The sequence below is a fragment of the Cervus canadensis genome, chromosome 30, assembly GCF_019320065.1.
Source record: "Cervus canadensis isolate Bull #8, Minnesota chromosome 30, ASM1932006v1, whole genome shotgun sequence".
Taxonomy (NCBI): Eukaryota; Metazoa; Chordata; class Mammalia; order Artiodactyla; family Cervidae; genus Cervus; species Cervus canadensis.
The window spans coordinates 8,168,797-8,190,526 of NC_057415.1; the positions used below are offsets into that span (position 1 = coordinate 8,168,797).

Genomic DNA, 21,730 nt, shown 5'->3' on the forward strand with positions numbered 1-21,730 from the left:
TGAAGTATTTGCTATCTGACCCCTTACAGGAAAAGTCTGCTGAGCTCTGGCCTGGCCTTCTGACCTTTTCTCCCATCATCTCTTCTGTGCCTTCCCCACCTCAGCCCCACTGGCCTCTTTACAGTTCCCCAAATGTGCCAAGCACACAGAACTTCATAAATGCTCCCCTTGGGGACTCAGTACATCTGGTCCCTTTGCCTGGAAGATCCTTCCCCCACAAGGCCATCCCTCTCTCCCTGGCTTCCTTCAGAGATCCATTCAAATGCCCCCTTATCAGAGAGAACTTTGCTGGCCACTCCACATAGAATGGCTCAGATGTTAAAGAATCTGCCTACAATGGAGGAGATCAAACCCAGGTTTGATCCCTGGTTTGGGAAGATCCCCTGGAAAAGGAAATGCAATCCACTCCAGTATTCTTGCCAGGGAAATCCCATGGACAGAGGAAACTGGCAGGCCACGATCCATGGGGTCGCAAAGAGTTGGACACAGCTGAGCACACGTGAACACACCACATAGAATAGCAGCCTCTCCTGACCGCCATTCTGGTGCCCTGCCTTCTTTGTTTGTCTTCCTGGTATTTATTAGGACCTATGATATTATTATGCTTATTTGTTTATTGTTAACCCTCCTCCCAACAGAAAATAAGCTCCATGAGAGAGCAAGCTTTTGTTTTCCCAGTTTGCTGAATTGAGTAGTTACCTAATGATGGATGGATGGATGGATGAACTCCAGTTATAAAGTCAACAGAGACTGGCTGGAATTCCATGTCTCAGCTCTAGATTCCAGCAAGGGAGAGAGAGTTTTGGACTAACCTGGTATGTACAGAGGGCAGTGTCTGGGGTCAGTGGCATTGAATGCCAAGAGATGCTGTGATTAGGGCAGGCAGAGGAGTTCATATAACCACTACTACTGTCTTCCCAGATGAGGCAGACAAGCTAAGTCACCAGGGAAATTGAAAGTATCAGTTTTCCAAGTCACATCCCAAATTCACTGCATTGAAATCTCAGGGGTGCTGGGACTGGTCACTGCCCCTAAGTACCCACTTCTGCCTGCAGGCTGCCCACCTAGCTCACGTGCCCTGGAGAAGGATTATCAACCATCACCCAGGTGGGGCGGAGCTCAGGCTACAGAGTCATGATAGTGGATCTGAGAGCTCACAGGATACTCAGAGTCTTGGAGGGTCTGTGAAAAAGTGACAAGAGTACGTGGGATGGGGTGGGGTGTAGGTGGGTTTCATGGGGTTGGAGGTGGCGCCACTGTGCTCCCACTTCCTAATCTGAGCCCTAGAAAGGTTGTATGGTGCCTGCCTCTTGTCAGCCTCTAAACAGAGGTGGCTTCCTGGAAAGCCAGGACTGTGTCTTATTCACCATTGTCTCCCAGTGGCTACTTCGTGCCTGACAGAAAGCAGACACTCAGATGTCTGTAGAATAAATGGATGAATGAGTGCATGAGCTGAGCCTATAGTCCACAAAGGAGACCAGGAATCTCCTACATCACTTGATGTAAAGACAAGGAGGAAGTTGACCTCAAGGAAGCTTGGCCTTCATAAATGATGAAGTGTAGGAGAGTTAATAGAATTTCAGCTGGCTTAAAATAGAATTTCCTGTATACTCCTGGGCCAGTCACTTGACCTCCCAGGCTCGCAGTTTCTTCATTTAAAAATTGAATCAAATTAAGTGATCTCTAAATTTACTTAAGACTCTAGAATTCCGGTCTAAGTTTTATGAGCTTATTAATGTCTGAATATTTGAATATCTGTGGAGTTGTAGATTGTACTGCTGTGGTTGCATCAGTGAGGTTTGCTTTTGCATATGAGCTTACAGGATCCAGAAGGCAAAATCGTTGTTCAACTTAACTTTCATCAAGACCTGAGTGAGTTTGGCCATTGTTTTTCTCTGACCCTGTGACATTTGCTATCCAGTCAGCATTTTAATTTTAGAGTTATATTGCACAGGGAGTTTGTGTATCTCTTAAGAGCTGATCCTATAAGTTAGGGAGGAGGTCACTACCGGGTAGCATGTGAGCCAAGCATGTAGGCAAAAGTTACCATTTGTCTCGAATTGGAAGCTGATGTCTGCTCTTATTATTTCACTGTGGATTTTTTATGCCTCATCTGCTAAATTAAGCCTAATATAATAGCCAGATTTAGACATTTATTTTCAAAGTTTTTTACAAGTATAATATGAGTATATGAAAGACAAACATGAATGGAAAACTATAAATCGTTATCTCTCATGAATATAGAGGCAAAAACACTCAACAAAATATTAGAAAATTGAATCCAACGATATGTAGAATGGAATACACGTTCATTCAATAATAGTACTTGCTGTTGTTGTTGCTATTTTTTAGTCGCTAAGTCATGTCTGACTCTTTTGTGACCCCTTGGGCTGTAGCCACCAGGCTCCCCTGTCCATGGGATTCTCCAGACAAAAGTACTGGAGTGGGTTGCCATGTCCTTCTCCAGGGGATTTTCCTGATCCAGGTATCGAACCTGCATCTTCTGCTTGGCAGGCAAATTCTTTACCGCTGAGCCACCAGGGTTTGTATAGATATATAAGTATATGTACTACACCTCCCATTTATAATAGAAGTTGTTTCCAAAAGTGATTACAAGCTCTTTATACAATTTTACAAACTAGCACATAAACCCTATGTGTCCTCCCATCACTTTCATGGTCCTTTTCAAACTATTTGGATTGGTGGCTTATGGCGGGGCTTTTGCTGTTTTTATAACTGCTACAGTGAGTTTCTTTGTATACAGAATATTTCTGGGGTTTGAATCAGTTCATCAGTTTATGCTTTGGCCACTGTAACCGCATGGCCACCATAACGACATGGCCGCTATAACAACATAACACAGGCCGCAGGGCTTAAACAACAGAGATTTGTTACTCCCAGTTCTGGAAGCTGGGAATCCAAGACCAGGGTGCCAGGAGGGCTGGGTTCTGGTGAGAGCCCTCCTCCTGGCTTGCAGACGGCCACTTGTTGCTGTCCTCACATGACAGAGAAAATGTCCATCACCCTTGTGTCACTAGTCTCCTACGTGAGGGTTCCAGTGTCATGACTTATTCACCTCTCAAAGGCTTCACTTCTAGACTCCATCCCATTGAGTATTAAGGCTTCAGAATATGCATTTGGGGGTACCAGCTGTCAGTCTATAGCACACTTCCAGGTATAGAACTAAATCCAAGATATAAGCACATTTCGTATTCTTGATGTTATGTGGTGCTCATTCAGTCGTGTCCAACACTTTATGACCCCATGGACTGTAGCCCACCAGGCTCCTCTGTCCATGGGATTTCCCAGGCAAGAATGCTGGAATGGTTGCCATTTCTTCCTCCAGGGGATCGTCCCGACTGAATCTGCATCTCCTGCATTGGCAGGTGGATTCTTTACTGCTGAGTCACCTGGGAAACCCTTCAGATTCTTGATACAATACAGATATTCCTATCTATCTTTGCACTAGCATGGGACTCCCCGGGGACAGGACTTTCTCTCATTCTCTGCTGTATCCACAGCACCTAGAAGGGAGCCTGATGCAAGAGTATGTTAATTATTGACTGCATAGATGAGAATCATTGAGAGGTTTTCTTGTGTAATTTTTGGTATCAATACATGCAGAAGAAAACAGTACCAAATAGATGAGTTGGCAGCTCACCCTGAGGGCTGTTCCACATCTCCTGGGACCTGGCATTTGGAAACATGTAGGGGCCTTCTTTTTTGCTTGTCACGTTGTCATCATTGTCAGAATGACGGGGGCAAGGCTTTCCATCGGCTGCAGCCGTGGGTGCCGCATGGCACCACACAGCAAAGAATCATCTGGCCCCAAATGCCAGCGCCTGTTAGGACTCACTGATGTGAGTTATGGGGCATTATGGTGAGATGAACAACCGGGAACCCATCGCCCCATGCGAGAATAAAGCTTCATCAGTCACACTGACGTGAACTCGTTCTAAGGCAGACACTATATGCCACACAAACCACCGAGTCACGACTTCAGGAGATGTTTTGGTAGGAAGACTTTTTTCTTTTTTTTCCTTTTTTTAAAATTTATTTATTTATTTATTTCATTTATTTGTATTAGTTGGAGGCTAATTACTTTACAATATTGTAGTGGTTTTTGCCATACATTGACATGAATCAGCCATGGATTTACATGTGTTCCCCATCCCGATCCCCACTCCCACCTTCCTCCCCATCCCATCCCTCTGGGTGGAAGACTTTTTTCAAAGAAGAACATGAGGGACTTCCCTGGTGGTCCACCGGTGAAGGATCCGCCTGCCATTGCAGGGGACAAGTGGGTTCGATCCCTGGTTCCGGAAGCTCCCACATGCTATGGAGCAACTAAGCCTGTGCTCTACAATAAGAGAAGCCACTCCAATAAGCTCGTGCATCTCAACAAAGAGTAGCCCCCATTCACTGCATGCAGTGAGAGTCTGCGTGTAGCAATGAAGACCCAGTGCTGCCAAAAATAAATAAATGAACAAATGAAAAAAAATTAATATTTACAGAAATAAGAAAGAAAAAAAGAAGTACATGAAGTCCTCCTGGTTCTGTCATAATGGATTATTTCATTCCTCCTCCCTTCTATTAATAAATCTCAGCTTAGCAGCCAGAGTCTTTCCTTGGGGTTTATTAGTAAATCCAAACATTTGACAGAACAGTCTTATTCTTAACAGAATATTTTCCAGAGACACCTCTTACGTTCTGTACAAGTCATTTAAAAAGAAGTCCTTTTCCACCTATTTCTGCACTTTCTCAGAACTTCACTTCCCATCTCCATGTGTGGCTGAAGGGGAATAGAGGAAGCCTGCTATCAGGAGCTTTGCCCTGGGAATGCAAAGCCCTTTGTGGCTTTCTTGCTCTAGGCAGGAGGAAGTCATTTTTCTCTGCATTATTTCTTCTCCACGGCCATCACCTGACATCCTCTGAGGCTCATTCATCGTTGTCAGCCACCTGCTCCCACCAGGACTGGCTTCAGCTTGGAAACGGTCTCAGATCCTTTTACCAGAGACAGCTTTCCTTAGCCACTTGGGCCCCTTCGATGGAGCTGATGAGCTGTTACCCGAAGTTACTGGTAACCATGGCTCTCTCCTTCACTCTCAGCCTCTACTCAGACAGTTTCTCCATGGTCCATTTCCCAGGGCGCCAGCTCCCTCTCAGGCTGGGAGAGTCAGAGGAGCCTCTGGTCAGACAACTTTAGACTCTATTTCAGGCTCTCAAATTTTATGTCTCAGCTATAGACTTCTTGGGGATCTTCCTGATGGCTCAGTGGTAAAGAATCTGCCTGCAGGCGGCACGGGTTCTATCCCTGGGTTGGGAAGATCCCCTGGAGAAGGAAATGGCAACCCACTCCAGTATTCTTTCCTGGGAAACGCTATGAACAAAGGAGCCTGGCGTGCTACAGTCCATGGGGTTTCAGAAGAGTTGGACATGACTTAGTGATGAAAACAACAACAAAATAGACTTCTTGAGTTCATTAATCCAACTCCCAGGATAACTTGACCTTGAGCCAAGCTTGTCTCTTCTCCTTTGCCCACCCACCCTGTCAATGGCCACCATTTATTAAGCACCTACTCCTCTGTGTTACTTTAAGGCTAGGTAAGCTTGCTACATAAGCTTGCTACGTAAGCTTTTTACATCTCTGGAACCCACCAAAAGCTTGACCAGCTTGCTTACCCTTGAAGCCAATCTTAGTAGTATCACATTCCAAAAAATTATTAGTCTGCTATCTAAAAATAATTAGAAATCAGTTTGAATCTTTACTGTAAACTCTTAGGGGGAAAATATCATTGAGGGATCACTTTTAAGAAAAATAGCAACATTTCTTAACATTTTTATAGCCATGTCTTAATATCCAATCGGGTTGACTGCTGACCAAAAATATCTTTACTTGCATTTTTTTAAAAATTCCTGAAATCCAGACCATGAAGGCTCTTTTCTTTCCCTCTATGCTCATGGCAAAATCCATTCTTTTTCTTCTCTTCGTCAACTCTTTGGCTTCCCAGGTGGTACTACTGGTAAAGAACTCGCCTGCTAATGCAGGAGATGTAAGAGACGCCGGTTCCATACCTGGGTCAGGAAGATCCTCTGGAGGAGGGCATGCCAACCCACTCCGGTATTCTTGCCTGGAGAATCCCATAGACAGAGGAGCCTGGCGGGTTACCATCCACGGGGTTGCAAAGAGTCATACACAACTGAAGCGACTTAGCACACACACGCACAGTCAAGTCTTTGCTTCTTCCAGCGTATAATTCAGATTCAACTGTATTGCTTCATGCTCCCCATTACCAAGTTCATGCTACCTAAGTTCAAGAGTTGAGCGGTACATGGAAACCTCCTTAGAAGGTGGAAAAGAGACAGTGTTACATGTTTATAATTTTATATCTGCTCCTTATATTTATACCATATGTTATCTAATCCCATCCAAAAATCTCACAACGAAAGAGGTATTCTCCCCATTTTTCAGATAAGGAAGTGGAGGTTCGGTAACCTGGTCATGGCCTACTGCACAGTCTTGCTGGAGCCGATAAATGCCAAAGTCTTGGTGATGTCATTAGTCACCACACTCTTGATTTCTTGAACATTTTTTAATGTGGGTCACTGTCTCTCATAACCCCGACTTGTTATCCGGAGAGCTGGCTTCTATTCATTTACTCATTCATTCATCCCTGAAGTATTTGAGACTCTCCTGTGGGCCAAGCACTGGGCTTGCCAAGAGGATAATATTGTAAAAGTTTGGCTTCCGACCTTGCATTTGAAAGGTTAGAAAGACAAACATCAATCATTGTCTTAGTTCTAATTGGTGAATGTCTGTATTCATTTCTTCTTGCTTCTCTAACAAAGCAACACAAGTGGGGTGAGTCAAAACAACAAAAATTCATTTTTATCACAGATCTGGAAGCTAGAAGTCCAAGGTCAAGTTGTTGGTAGGGCCATGCTCCCTCAGAAACCTGTAAGAGAACAATGTTTCCTTGCATCTTTCTCACCTTGGGTGGGTTCCTAGCAACCATTACCATTCCCGGGCTTACAGAAGTATCACTCAGAATGAAAAGGAAAAATTAAAATTTTACATAACCTCCTGCTCCTTCTGCCTCTGTAACTCAGCTTGCTCCTTGCAGAGTCTGGGCCACCTATGTCATGTAGCCTCAGAAAGTGGGGACTCACAATACTAGGAACTGGAGCTCATCTCACTCACCTTTGTGCTGCTTTTTGCAAGCCCCTGCAAACCTGCTTCATCGTGCCTGTCTGTGTAGAGGTCAGGCATCCCCTTCCCCATCTTGACCGCTGTTCCAGTGCACGAAGACCCTTAGTTTAAACCAGCCTATTAGCAGCTAGTGTTGCCCACTATAGTCTGTCTATAAAAACTCCATAACCCCTTTGTTTGGGCCTCAGAGCTTAGAGTGTTAACTCCTCTGGGCCCGCCGGCCTAATAAACCTGAGTTCTCCAACTTTCCGAGTGTGGTGCTTGATTTCTCGATTACTGGTTTCTGCAAGATCCCCTATCTTCACATGGCATCCTTCCTGGGTGTGTAACTCCCATTGCATCCGAATCTCCCTTTTTTATAAAAACACCAGTCATATTGGATTAAGGTCCACTCTAGCTACTTCATTTTAAGTTGATTATTCTCTAAAGACCTTGCTTCCAAATAAGGTCATGTTCTAAGGTCTGGCAGTTCGGATTTCAACATATCCCAGTGGGGAGGGTGGGAAATTCAACCCATAACAGCAACTTGAAAGAAAAAAATGAAAGTGAAACTCACTCAGTCGTGTCCGACTCTTTGCAATCCCATGAACTGTAGTCTTCCAGGCTCCTCTGTCCGTGGAATTCTCTAGGCCAGAATACTGGAGTGGATAGCTGTTCTCCAGGGGATCTTCCCAACCCAGAGATCAAACCCAGGTCTCCCGCATTCTGCACTGCAGGCAGATTCTTTACCATCTGAGCCACCAGGGAAGCCCAAGAGCATCTTAGAGTGTGCAGACTTCTTTGGGATCCCAGGGATGAAAACAAACCATCAAGGCAATTCAGGCAGCCTTCCCAGGGGACGTCAGAAAGCTTGTTGTTATTGTTCCATTGATAAGTCCTGTCTGACTCTTTGCAACAGGCTTTGCTGTCCTTCACTATCTCCAGGAGTTGACTCCAATTCATGTCCATTTCGTTGGTGATGCTCTCTAACCATCTCATCCTCTGCTGTCCCTTTCTCCTTTGGCCTTCCATCTTTCCCAGCATCAAGGTCTTTTCCAATGAGTCGGCTCTTCAAATCAGGCGGCCAAAGTATTGGATCTTCAGCTTCAGCTTCAGTTCTTCCAATGAATATTCATGGTTGATTTCCTTTAGGACTGACTGCTTTGATGGGACTGCTTTGATGCAACTCAATCAGGAGAGGACAGAAGGGGAGGGGACCGGGCATCCTCCAGGAGGGAAGAGCCTCCTGGGCATGGAGAGTAATACTGGGAGATGGCAGGTGCTTAGAATTCACTGTGTGTCAGCATGGGAGACGATCTGGAAAAAACACACGGAGGAAAATTCTGGAGGGCCTTTCATGCCTCATGTTAAAGAGTCTGGATCTTATTGCCTAGAAAATGAGGACCCAGCAACAAAAGTCACCTCCCTAAATATGCCGTTCGTCTCAAAGGGGTAACTTTTAAAGTACCATTTAAGCAGGACTTTATAAAACCAAAGTTTCAAGTTATTAAAATTTTAATTTCTATTATTTTTAAAAGATTTTTTTAAAATATGGACCATATTGTTTCTGTTTTACATGTTGGTTTTTTGGCCAAGAGGAATGTGGGATCTTAGCTCCCTGACCAGGGATGAAATCCAAACCCTGTGCATTGGAAGATGAAGTCTTAACTATGGACCACCAAGGAAGTCCCTAGGTTCCATCATTTTGTTTTCATAAGCCAAAGAGTAAGAGTAAGGAGAGTGAGTTAGATCAAGCCTGGAAAGCAAAGGAAGGCCAGAGCCTCAGGTGGGTTCCCAGAAAGCAGACCCTATTGATCTTTGCAGGCAGGAAGCAGCAGTGAGCATGCCCGTGAACCTCACCTGGAGTGAGTGTTAAAAAAAACAGGACTGGGCAGAGAAAAGAGTTGGGCTGTGACAGGACATGTCACAGGGGGCACAGGAGCCGGGATAGGACAGCTCTGCTGGGCGTGAAAGGACAGGGGCTTGAAACCCCCACAGTGACCAGTCACCCAGTACAGGGTGTAACATGAGGCATGAAGGTTTAGTTGCTGGCCATTTCCGACTCTTTGCGAGCCCCTGGATTATAGCCCCCCAGGATCCTCTGTCGATAGGATTCTCTAGGCAAGAATACTGGAGTGGGTTGCCATTCCCTTCTAAAGGCAATCTTCCCAACCAGGGATTGAGCCCAGGTCTTCTGCATTGCAGGCAGATTCCTTACTGTCTGAGCCTTCACACTATGAGGTGGGAGGGGGGATCGGGATGAGGAATACATGTAAATCCATGGCTGATTCATGTCAATGTATGACAAAAACCACTACAATATTGTAAAGTAATTAGCCTCCAACTAATAAAAATAAATGGGAAAAAAAAATGAATTTCAGATGGAAAAAAATGTGACTCAACTCCAACAAAAGAGCAAGAAAATGGATTGAGGAATTAATTGCTCGGGTGATTTTTTTTCTTTAGAACTAAATTATCCTGGGCATGGGGATAGACATCTGCCTCTTGTTTGTTTCTGACCCGTAAGAGGAGATGCCAGAGAACAGGGAGAGAGGTGAAGACAGTCTGAGGTCTTCACACTGGTTGACAAAGCCAATACTTTTATGTCAGTCAAGCAGGAGGAAAAGACACAGAAATCCCACTGTTTGCACATCCGAAGCTGTGACCCATGGGCTGATTGGGGGCCTGCCTTTCAGTAGCCCTCACATGGGCAGAAGGAAAGATTTTCTTGTAGCAAAAAAAAAAAATAAGAATCCTGGGCTTAGCTCAATAACAATTGATAAAATTAAGACACCTTTACCCCAACCCTTTTCTATCATGTTACATATGGCAATTTCGTGAGTAGGTAAACACCCTATACTATTGGTTTTCAAAGTGATTTATTCATAGAGAAAAAAATATGGAACTCATTAACGACAGTTTATGAGCTGTGGGCAGAGGGCTGATACTGCTGCTCCCACCATTTGGACCAGAAGCTGTGTGGATATGAGAGAGGAGGCAGTGAGGGGGGAGGGGGGCGGCAGGGCTGATGCAGAAGCCTCCATGGTGAGATCATGTCAAACCTCGGTTTTTTTTCCTTTAAATTGATTCCCCAGCTCACTCTAGGACCCCCCTCCACTTAAGCCACTTTCTCCCTTCCACCCCCTGAATAGAAGCGTCTTCTTTTTTATTTATTTTATTTTTAAAGTTTTTATTTTCTACTGGGGTAGAGCCAATTAACAATGTTGTACATTTCAGGTGACCAGTGAAGGGACTCAGCCATATGTATACATATATCCCTTCTCCCCCAAACCAGGCCGTCACATAACACTGAACAGAGTTCCCTGTGCTATATAGTAGGTCCTTGTGGGTTATCCATTTTAAATATAGCAGTGTGTACATGTCCATCCCAAACTCCCTAACTGTCCCATCCCCCCATCCTTCCCTGTGGCAACCACAAGTTCATTTTTAAAATCTGCAAGTCTATTCTGTTTTGTAAATAAATAAATCCATTTGTATCATTTCTTTTTAGAGTCTGCATATAAGGAATATCATATTATATTTCTGTTTCTCTATCTGACTTACTTCTCTGAGTATGACAATCTCCAGGTCTGTCCATGTTCCTGCAAATGGCATTATTCCATTCCTTTTAATGTCTGAGTAATATTCCATTGTATTTATGTATCACATTTTCTTTATCTATTTGATTCAATCTTCCAACCTTCCACCTCCTCCTCCTCAGCCAGGCTAATATCATGTGATTCAAAGCTCTAAACCTCTAATGACATGGTTGGTTTTTCCAACAAGGCCAGCCCCCATCATGAGACTTTTCAGGGGCCCACTGTGAATCACTTCATCAGCATAAACCTCAGTCCAAGGAACCCACCAGGAACAATAAAGATACTCTAAGTGATACGTAGGAAATTTCAGGGGTTCAGAGGCTCCCTTCCCAGAAGCAAGGACAAAGAGAAGCCAAGTTCTTCTATGTACAACATCCTTCTGTCAGTAACTAGTGGGGTGATGGTGATGGTGGGTGGAGTTGCCTCCCCCCAGGAACTTCAGGTTTCCTCCTCTAGGAAGAATGCCTTCTGGTAAAAGCCTGCTCAGTACCAAGCAGCCCCCCGAATAGTACACTTCATACTCTTCCTTACCTGAGTAAGGTAAGCTGAGATCCATCTTCCTATGAAAATCTGTTGGATGAAGAGTCTCTTAATGAATTTCCACTATAAGGATCTAGAGTTAACCTTTTCCCAACATCCCTATGATAGAAGTTGGTTGTGTTTTAGAAGGAAACCTAGGGGAAAAAATTTTGCACCAGTTATGCCCTGGAGAGTTTTACAAACCACAGAGCGAAGAGTGGATACAGTCTGGTTCCTCTCAGAGACTCTGAGTGGAAGAGAAGCTGGATGCAAGGCCCCTGTCCAGCTGGGCAGAAATTCTATTAGTCCATTTGATATGGTGCCTTTAATTCTTATATGGCTGGAAATCTCCCTTACCAGAGACTGTCTTCATTTTGAAATTATTTAAAACTTATAAAAAAGTTGAAAGATATGTCTGAAGTCCCATATCACCTACACCCAGATTTCCCAATCTTTTAAATGTGTTATTTTCCATATGTAGTGGCTCTATCTCTTCATAAACATGCATACACTATGCCCACTATCTTTAATTTCTCTCTGAGTTATTTGAAAGCAAGTTGCAGCAATACTGCTCCATCACTGAAAAGACTTCAGTGTTTATTTCTCCCACACAAGGACACTCTTCTACAGAATTGTGACCATCTAAAGTGGGAAATCACCATTGCTACAATCACCACTACCATCTAAACCATTTGTTGTTCAGTTGCTAAGCCATGTCCTACTCTTTGTGGCCCCATGGAGTGTAACCCACCAGGCTCCTCTGTCCATGGGATTCTCAGGCAAGAATACTAGAATGGGTTGCTATTTCCTTTTCCAGGGGATCTTCCTGACCCAGGGATCGAACCCAGGTCTCCTGCGTTGGCAGGTGAATTCTTTACTACTGAGCCACCAGGGAAGCCCTAACCATAGAACCCATTCAAATTTCACCAACTGTGCCTAAAATATCCATTTTTCCTGACTCGTCCAGGAACACACATTGCATTTTATTGTCATATCTCTCTGGTCTCCTCCAATCTGAAAGTTTCTCAGTCTGAGAGAGTTAAGTCCTTTATTCTATCTATCAGTCTCTGAGGAGACCACTCACCCAGGTCCGTGCCTAGACTCATCATGAACTCAGAGCAGAGTTGGCACAGAAATGATGTCCTATACCCATCTCAGTGTATCAAGGTGGGAGGCACGTCCTCTTTACCATGTTCTAGCACTGGTGAAGTTATCTTTGTTGACCTGGTCATTTATGTCTGCCAGGTTTTCCTTTGTATTTGATTAGTGTCTGAAAGGAGATACACTCAGACCATGTCAGTATCCTCTGCCCTTCAGCCTTATCTTCCATTGATGAATCATGCCTGAACTAACCAACACTGGGTTTGTTGGCAGTGACTCTCTATTTCCATCCTCTCTTCTGCATTTCCTAGTTAGTATTCTACTCTAAAGAAAAGCATCCTCTTCTCCCCCAGTTTTTTACTTATCTGTCCTAGATTCTGTTTTATTCTGTGGACACACTCCACCATGATAGACTTTAATGCTTATGTTCTCCCAGACTTGGCTTGTCCCAGTCCCTTTAAGCTGATACTGGTTCCTTGTTATGTGTTCCCCAACATTCTCTAAACACTTCCTTTTTCTCTAATACAAAAATATATTCCAGGCTCATCTCATACCTTCTTTGCCCCAGCCGGGGAATCAGTATTTCTCCAAGGAATCCTAGATTTGTTTAGTACAGAAGGGTATTTGGAAAGTAAGACTAGGTGTTTGGTATCCAATTGACTATCAGGGTGTCGTTGGTCCTAGGTTCTCTCAGTAAACAGACCTTTCTCTTTCAAACCATGTTGTCGTGTTTGGTTGCTAAGTCATGTCCGACTCTTTGTGACCCCATGGACTACAGCACACCAGGCTTCCCTGTCCTTCACTGTCTCCAGGAGTTTGCTCAAACTCATGTTCACTGAGTCAGTGATTCCACCCAACCATCTCATCCTCTGTCGTCCCCTTCTCCTCCTGCCCTCAATCTTTCCCAGCATCAGGGTCTTTTCCAATGAGTCAGCTCTTTACATCAGGTGGTCAAAGTATTGGAGTTTCAGCATCAGTCCTAATTGTTAAAATTAGGAATAAATTTAACAAAAGACCTGTAAAACCTATACACTGGAAACTACAAATTATTGCTGGCAAACATGAAAGACAAGCAAAATAAGTGGAGAGATATACCATGTGTGAGGATTGGAAGACTCCGTGCTGTGAAGATGCCAGTTCTCCCTCTCTAAGCTGTAGATGTAACACAATCTCAATCATAATTCAGCAGATATTTTAAATAGAAAGTGACAAACTGATTCAAAAATGTATATGGAGATGCAGAGGCCAAGAATAGCACAATAATCTTCGGGAGGAAATGGCGGAAGGCTTATGCTGTTTGACTTCAAGATCTCCTCTAGGGACGTCCCTGGCGTTTCACTGGTTAAGAATGGTGGTTCGGTGGTTCACTGGTTCTCTGGTCTGCCTGCCAATGCAGGGGACACAGGTTCGATCCCTGGTCTGGGAACTAAGACCTCACATGCTTTGGCACCACTAAGTCTGCACATGGTGACTACTGAAGCACAGGTACCTAGAGCTCCTACTCCGAAACTAGGAAAAGACACCACAAACAGAAGCCCACGTACTGCTCCTAGGGAGGACCCCCCCACTCACTGCAACTAGAGAAAGCCAGTGCGCAGCACACCAAACTAAGTTAAATAAATAAATAAAAATTTTAAAGATCTTATCTAAAGCTACAGTAATGCAGACAGAGTAGCATTGGCATAGTGCAGGCAGAAATCAATAGAACAGAACTGACAGCCCAGAATTTATATGGCCAGTTGATTTTGACAAAGACAACAAAACAATTCGATTAGGAAATGAAAATCAACAGCCAATGCTGAATAACCATAGATCTTTATGATAAAAAAAATTTATTTGACCCCTACTTCACACCAGACACAAAGGTTAACTCAAGCTCAATCACAGAGACAAAGGTAAAAGCTAAAACTATGATGTTTTTGTTTTATAACCTTTTTAAAATCAATTAATTTTTGGCTGCACCAAGTCTTTGTTGCTGCGTGTGGCCTTTTCCTGGTTTTGGAGAGCAGGGGTTCCTCTCCAGCTGCAGTCTGCAGTTTTCTCTCATTGTGCATGGGCTCTAGGGAATGAGGACTCCAATAGCTGTGGCACACAGGTTTAGTGTCCCCCTGCACATGGAATCTTTCCAGACCAGGGATCGAACCCATGACCCCTGCGTTGGCCGCTGGACCACCAGGGAAGTCCTAAAGCTATGAAGTTTATACAAGAAAACAGAAGAATATATTCATGATTTGGAGACAGGCAAATATTTCTTAAGATGCAAAAAGCACTGACCATAAAAGAATATTTGGGTAAATGAGACTTTATTGAAAGGTGCTGTTAAGGAAATAAATACTAGGCACAGTACAGATCTGGGCCTCCCTGGTGGCGCCGCTGATAAAGAATCCACCTGCAATGCAGGAGACCCTGGTTCGATTCCTGGGTCTGAAATTCCTTATTCCTGGGAATTCCTGGGAAAGAATTCTTATTCCTTCCCCCTGGGGAAGGGATAAGCTACTCAATCCAGTGTTCTTGGGCATCCCTCGTGGCTCAGATGGTAAAGAATCCACCTGCAATGTGGGAGTCCTGGGTTTGATCCCTGGGTTGGGAAAATCCCCTGGAGAAGGGAATACTCCAGTATTCTGAGCTAGAGAACTTCATGGACAGAGGAGCCTGGCAGGCTACAGTTCAAGGGGTCGCAGAGTCGGACATGACTGAGTGATTTTCACTTTCACTTTCTTTCACAGTACAGATCTAGAGAAAATATTCATAAGACATATGCAAAGTACTTTTATCTAGATTGTACAAGGACCTCCTACAATCAATAAACACACACACACAGTGGACAACGAATTTGAATGAGTACCTCACAAAGGAAGATATATCAATGGTTATAAGCAGATGGAAGAGTACTCAATATTGTTAGTCTTCAGGGAAGTGCAAATTAAAAGCACAATGGGATACTGTGCATACTCACTAAAATGTCTAATGTTAAAAACATTTATAACACCAAAAGTTGGAGAGGATGTAGTGTGATGGACATCTCATATATCATAATATATATATATAAAATGGAATCATTGTGGTGATCACTTATAAAGTTCATCTACCTTTGACCCAGTCCTTTCTCTCCTAGGTATTTGTCCAGAGGAAATGACAACACACATACTCAAAAAGACTTATACATTAATGCTCATAGTAATTTTATTTACAATAGCCAAAAATGAGAAATAACCCAGGTATTTAGCAACAGGAGGATGAATAATATATACGAAATTATTCCAATTATATGAAGTTCAACAACAGGCAAAACTAAGTAAAAGTGGGAGGAAAAAATTGTTGCCTAGAACCGGAAGTAGGAATATGCCATAAAAGTTGACTGAAAAGGGATATGAGGGAACTTTCTGGAGATCTGGAAATATCTTAATTGGTATGTGGGTTGCACAGGTGTGTTCATGTGTCCAACTATGTAGCTAAACTTTGTGTCTTTAAATTAATAAGAATTTCACCGTGAAAGAAGAACTGTAAAAATTGACGATAATTCAGTGGTGGTTAAGTAACAGATGGTGGTGTTATAGAAGAAGTAAAAATGGCAAAATGTTAGTAACTGTTGAAGATGGGTGGGGTATACATGGGGATTTATTATACTAATCTACTGACTTCTATCTTCTTATATATTTGAAGTTTTCAATATTCACAGGGATCTCAGACTGGGTGGCATGTACTACAAAGATACTCAGCAGAGATTGGTTCGTGCTTGTGAGTTTTTTCATTTGCCTTTAGAGTACTTTTTACTCCATCAGGAGTGGGCTTGATTAACCAATGATGTGTGGAACTCCATGAGAAACCTGAATTAAAGTGGAACCAATGTGATTTCAGAACTAGACAGGACTTTATAGATGGTGGTTTTCCAGGCTGCTGTCAATGGGCCTCTTAATCCAACTCAGGCTCCAGGCCAGGAAGCTATGGCATCAGGCTGTGGGGTGGGCTGGCTTCTGATCAAGAAAGCAGGAATACGGAGGGCACCTAATTTTTTGTCAATACTTTGTTTCTGGTGTCCATGCTTCTTGTGCAGAAATGGTGCCACTTAATCCCTAATATGAGTCCTTCTCTTCTATCTTACCCAGCCTACCTTTCCATGAAGCAACTTGATCTAGTACTAGTCCTCAGAGTCCAGGGTTCAGAGTCCATATTCCAGCTTAATGCCATGAGCTATGTGATCTCCATTAAAGTGAAGTGAAATGAAAGTCTCCCAGTTGTGTCTGACTCTTTGCAACCCCATGGACTGTATAGTACATGGAATTCTCCAGGCCAGAATACTGGAGTGGGTAGCCTTTCCTTTCTCTGGGGGATCTTCCCAACCCAGGGATCAAACCCAGCTCTCCCGCATTGCAGACGGATTCTTTACCAGCTGAGCCACTAGGGAAGCCCAAGAATACTGGACTGGGTAGCCTATCCCTTCTCCAGGGGATCTTCCCCACCCAGGCATTGAACCTGGGTCTCCTGCATTGCAGGTGGATTCTTTACCAACTGAGCTATCAGGGAAGCCCCTGTGATCTCCATAAGTTTCCCCATTGGCCAAATGGGGATGTAACACCTGCTCCCTTGTGTTGCACAGAATCAGTGAAATAATGTATGCACAGCTCCCAGAAATGCCTGCTGCAGAGGCTTGGTAATGCTGGCTAAATTGGAAGCCATTCAGAGGGTGCTTCTTACATGGTCAGTGCTCGGTAGTGATGGCTTGGTTGGGTTGGAATGAAATGCATACGCATGGAATTCATGCTCTTTGCTCACTGCATTTTCTCCTTTGCTTCTCCTCTCAGTTCCTCCATCCCTGTCTGATTTTGCAAACTTGTTCGTTCATCACACAGAGCCTACCGTGTACCCAGCCTTACACTAAGTGCTTGTGAATCAGAGACGAATAAAGCGTTTAAGTCAGAATCCCACCCTAGAGAATCACACCTCCACGGGCTCTGTGAGGACTGTGGGAGCCCAGAAGGGCATACCCCTGAGTCAAGCCCTCTCTCTTCTCCTCTGTAGGATGTCATCGCCTCCATCCTGCTGAGCGGGCGGATCGGGCCCAACATCCAGCTGGCTGACTGCTATGGGCTGAGGCTGAAGCACATGAAGTCAGACGAGATCCACTGGCTGCACCCACTGATGACAGTGGGGGAAGTGCAGGACAAGTATGAGTGTCTACATGTGGAAGCCGAGTGGAGGTAAGAGAGGAGCCGCAGCTTCTGGAACGGGGGAGGGGGAAAATGAGGAGTGGGCAGCCCCTGGTAGGACCAGCTTCCCTCTGTCAACCAGAGAAATTGAACTTCTTGTCCCAGGTATGACCTTCAAATCCGCTACCTGCCAGAAGACTTCATGGAGAGCCTGAAAGAAGACAGGACCACGCTACTTTATTTTTACCAACAGGTAGAAGTAGTTTATCTTCCGGTCCCCTGGGTCCTATGACCATCCTCTCCTGGGGAGATGGAAAGACAAGGCTTGCATTTTGAAGGTCCCATTCCAGGAAGCTTCTCTCGGGGACATTCCTTGGTCCCTGGTCAGCTATCCAAACCTGCTTCCCTCACACCTGAGGGCAGAATGACCCCTCCCCATAGGCACAGGGCCTCTTGGATTTTCCTAGTGGCTATCTACTACCCAGAAGACCTGGCTGGGGAAGCAGGCAGAGCAAGTCCAAAGAGAAGGGAAGCAATCCCAGCACACAGGCTCAGCTGTCCGACACACCTGGTTTCTAGCCCAGTTTTGCCACGTTCCAGCCTGAAACCCCTGGGGACCTAATTTACCTGCATGAGCTTGTTTCCTCTTCTATAAAAAGGGGGTGATAAGAAGAATACGTACGTTACTGGGCTGCCGTGAAGACCTAACGATAGTACTAGCGGTGTACTGGTAAACCAGCTCTCTGATTTGTAGTGCTTGCCAATCTCCGTGTTTGTAAATAACCCCTGGTAGCTCAGGCGGTAACGAATCCACCTGCAATGCAGGAGACCTGGGTCCGATCCCAGGGTCCAGAAGATCCCCTGTAAAAGGAAATGGCAATCCACTCCAGTATTCTTACTTGGGAAATCCCATGGACAGGGGAACCTGATGGGCTACAGTCTGTGGGGTCACAAGAGTCAAACACAACTTAGCAACTAAGCTAAATCAAATTCTCCCATCTTGGCCTCATTTCAAAAGACTGATATATCAATGTATGACAAAACCCACTGAAATGTTGTGAAGTAATTAGCCTCCAACTAATAAAAAAATTAAAAAAAAAAAAGACTGATATATCAAGCAGCTCACAAAGTTTTGGAAAACTTAATAGCTGACTTCCGTGAGCTGTTTGGAGCTCACCACACTCCTGGCTGCAGTGCCCCTGAGGTGCCCAGCACGAGATGTGGCGGGGAATAAGCACCACGTGCACAAGAGCCGCCACGGCTGTTTTCTGTCTGGCCTTTGCCCCAGCCTCCGTCTCCCTCCTGGTCCTCTACTGGCCAAGCCGGACTTTTCTTGTATCTTGAGTGACATCCGTCACTACTCACCAACAAGGCTTTGGGTAAATTACTGCGTGCGTGTGTGCTCAGTCGCTCAGTCGTGTCCACCTCTTTGCAAACCCAAGGACTGTAGTCCGCCAGGCTCCTCTCGCCCCTCCAGGCTAGAATACCGGAGTGGGTTGCCATGCCCTCCTCCAGGGGATCTTCCCAACCCAGGGGTCAAACCCTCATCTGTGTCTGCTGCACTGCAGGATTCTTTACCGCTGAGCCATTGGGAAGCCAGAATAAATGACTACCTCCTCCCCCCATTCCCAGTTTCTTTATCTCCAAAGTGAGGCGTGGGAGAGGGGAACCTGAACTTCCTGCCTTGTGGACCCTTGAAAAAAATGTGCTAGGAAAGTGCTTCAAAAACTCGATTGCGCCTGTGGGGGCACAGTCAACACTACCCAGGGCACCTCCCCCTCCTGCTACGCGGTTATGCATTTGTCAGGGGAGGGATGAGAGACCACTCAGGGCAGCAGGATGGTGTTCAAAGCCCCCTCCACCTCCTGGGGCCTCTGCTCATCTCAGGGAAATGGGGAGCGAGGGTGGGAGTCTGAACCGTGGCCTTTCTCCCTGCCAGCTCCGGAACGACTACATGCAGCGCTATGCCAGCAAGGTCAGCGAAGGGATGGCCCTGCAGCTGGGCTGTCTGGAGCTCAGGTAGGTGGCCTCCAGGCCACTCCAGGGAGAGTGCCTGCTCCTTCCCTCCTCCACTGGGCTCTCTGCCAGCTTGGACTCTCCTCCAGGGCGGGAATGCGAGAGCCGGAACGGGACAAGTGGTGGCTGACAGATGGTAAGGCCCCGAGGTGCTCACTGTCTGGCCTTGGGAAGAGAGGCGCCAGCCCTCTCTCTGGTCGGTGTCCCCTATCTGCCTTTGGCTGCCACTGCTCTTGCCTCCAGGCTCCAGCTTCTTCCGTCTGCCTGCCATCCCCCACTCCAGTAGATGCTAATAGATGTGTACAGAGTTAGTAAATCATCCAGCTCAGACACTTAGTCGTGTCTGACTCTGCGACCCCACGGACTGTAGCCCACGAGGCTCCAATGTCCGTAGGATTCTCCAGGCAAGAATACTGGAGTGGGTTGCCATTTCCTCCTCCAGGAGATCTTCCCAACCCAGGGACTAAACCTGAATCTCCTGTGCTGCAGACAGATTCTTTACTACTGAGCCCCCAAGGAAGCCCCCAAGCTTGTTCGCTTTCCCTCAACATTCATAGAAAACCTCGGAGCATGCCTGTGACGCACACCTTGATAACAGGCAGTGTGGCCCTGGGCTCTTCCTTCAGTGCCCACTCAAGGGTCTCTCCATCTCAAAGCCTCCCATTCCCCAGGTCCACCCCACCTACCCCTCCGTGCACAGATTGGCCATAAGGCCGTGTGTATGCACCACTCTGTCAGATGCTGAGTGGTTCACATGCCCTCGTCTGAAATCCATCCTTGAACTCAGGGTTGGTGCCACCTTCTCCTGGCACACAGTGAGGGCACAGTATGAATTTGAATGATCGGGTAACCATGAAAGATCTAAAGACCTCTTTGCTGGTAGACACGTGCTGACATTTATTTTGTAAAGTTACTTAACTGCATGCAGCATGCCAATATGGTCAGTTACCTGGAAGTACATTTTGCAGCTCACCCAACCCAGGGAGCGTTGCGGATGGCCACACTGCCTTGTACAATGTGGAGTATTTGGAACATGTAGGGAAGGAAAAAAATGACTAAAATCATTTGAAATTCCATTAACCAGAGATAACCTCCATTAGCAGAGTAGCTCCAAGTCAGGTTTTTTCCAATGCATTTTTTTCCTCTAAAACTGAGACCATAATTATTACTACTTATCTATATTGACAATATGTTCAAAAATACTGTTTATTAAAAATTGTTTCATTTTTTTACAAGTGATTGACCAGTTTTCCCAGCACCACTTGTTAAAGAGGTTGTCTTTTTTCCATTGTATATTCTTGCCTCCTTTGTCAAAGATAAGGTGTCCATAGGTTCGTGGATTTATCTCTGGGCTTTCTATTCTGTTCCATTGATCTATATTTCTGTCTTTGTGCCAGTACCATACTGTCTTGATGACTGTGGCTTTGTAGTAGAGTCTGAAGTCAGGCAGGTTGATTCCTCCAGTTCCATTCTTCTTTCTCAAGATTACTTTGGCTATTCGAGGTTTTGTATTTCCATACAAATTGTGAAATTATTTGTTCTAGTTCTGTGAAAAATACCGTTGGTAGCTTGATAGGGATTGCATTGAATCTATAGATTGCTTTGGGTAGAATAGCCATTTTGACAATATTGATTCTTCCAATCCATGAACACGGTATGTTTCTCCATCTGTTTGTGTCCTCTTTGATTTCTTTCATCAATGTTTTATAGTTTTCTATGTATAGGTCTTTTGTTTCTTTAGGTAGATATACTCCTAAGTATTTTATTCTTTTTGTTGCAATGGTGAATGGTATTGTTTTCTTAATTTCTCTTTCTGTTTTTTCATTGTTAGTATATAGGAATGCAAGGGATTTCTGTGTGTTAATTTTATATCCTGCAACTTGTTAAGGACATAGCACTACCAGTTTTAAGTTTTTATTGTAGATCTCATCTATGATTTCATGCTTTAGATATTCTTCTCAGTTCCATGATTTGAGAATATTTCCCTAGCTTTTCTTCTAGTTTTAAAATAATTTCATTATTAACATTTTCCCTTTAATCTATCTAGAATAAATATTTATAATAAAGTGTGAGATGAAGGTCTAACCATACTCTTTCCTAAACACTGTGAATTTTGTAAATTTATTGCTTATGAATCATAAGTTACTTGCCCTTCTCTG

The 21,730-nt window shown here is 44.6% G+C and overlaps 1 protein-coding gene across 5 annotated transcripts in view; it reads left to right on the forward strand.

Annotated features, from left to right (window-relative positions):
• The window catches only part of PTK2B (protein tyrosine kinase 2 beta), a 133,701-nt gene that overhangs the window by 80,175 nt on the left and 31,796 nt on the right, over window positions 1-21,730 (forward strand). For all 5 annotated transcript variants that reach the window (XM_043453319.1, XM_043453322.1, XM_043453323.1 and 2 more), the window contains exons 3-5: window positions 17,428-17,606; window positions 17,721-17,808; window positions 19,495-19,574. In XM_043453319.1, the coding sequence (XP_043309254.1) occupies window positions 17,428-17,606; window positions 17,721-17,808; window positions 19,495-19,574 (347 nt within the window). The remainder of the gene's footprint in view (window positions 1-17,427; window positions 17,607-17,720; window positions 17,809-19,494; window positions 19,575-21,730) is intronic.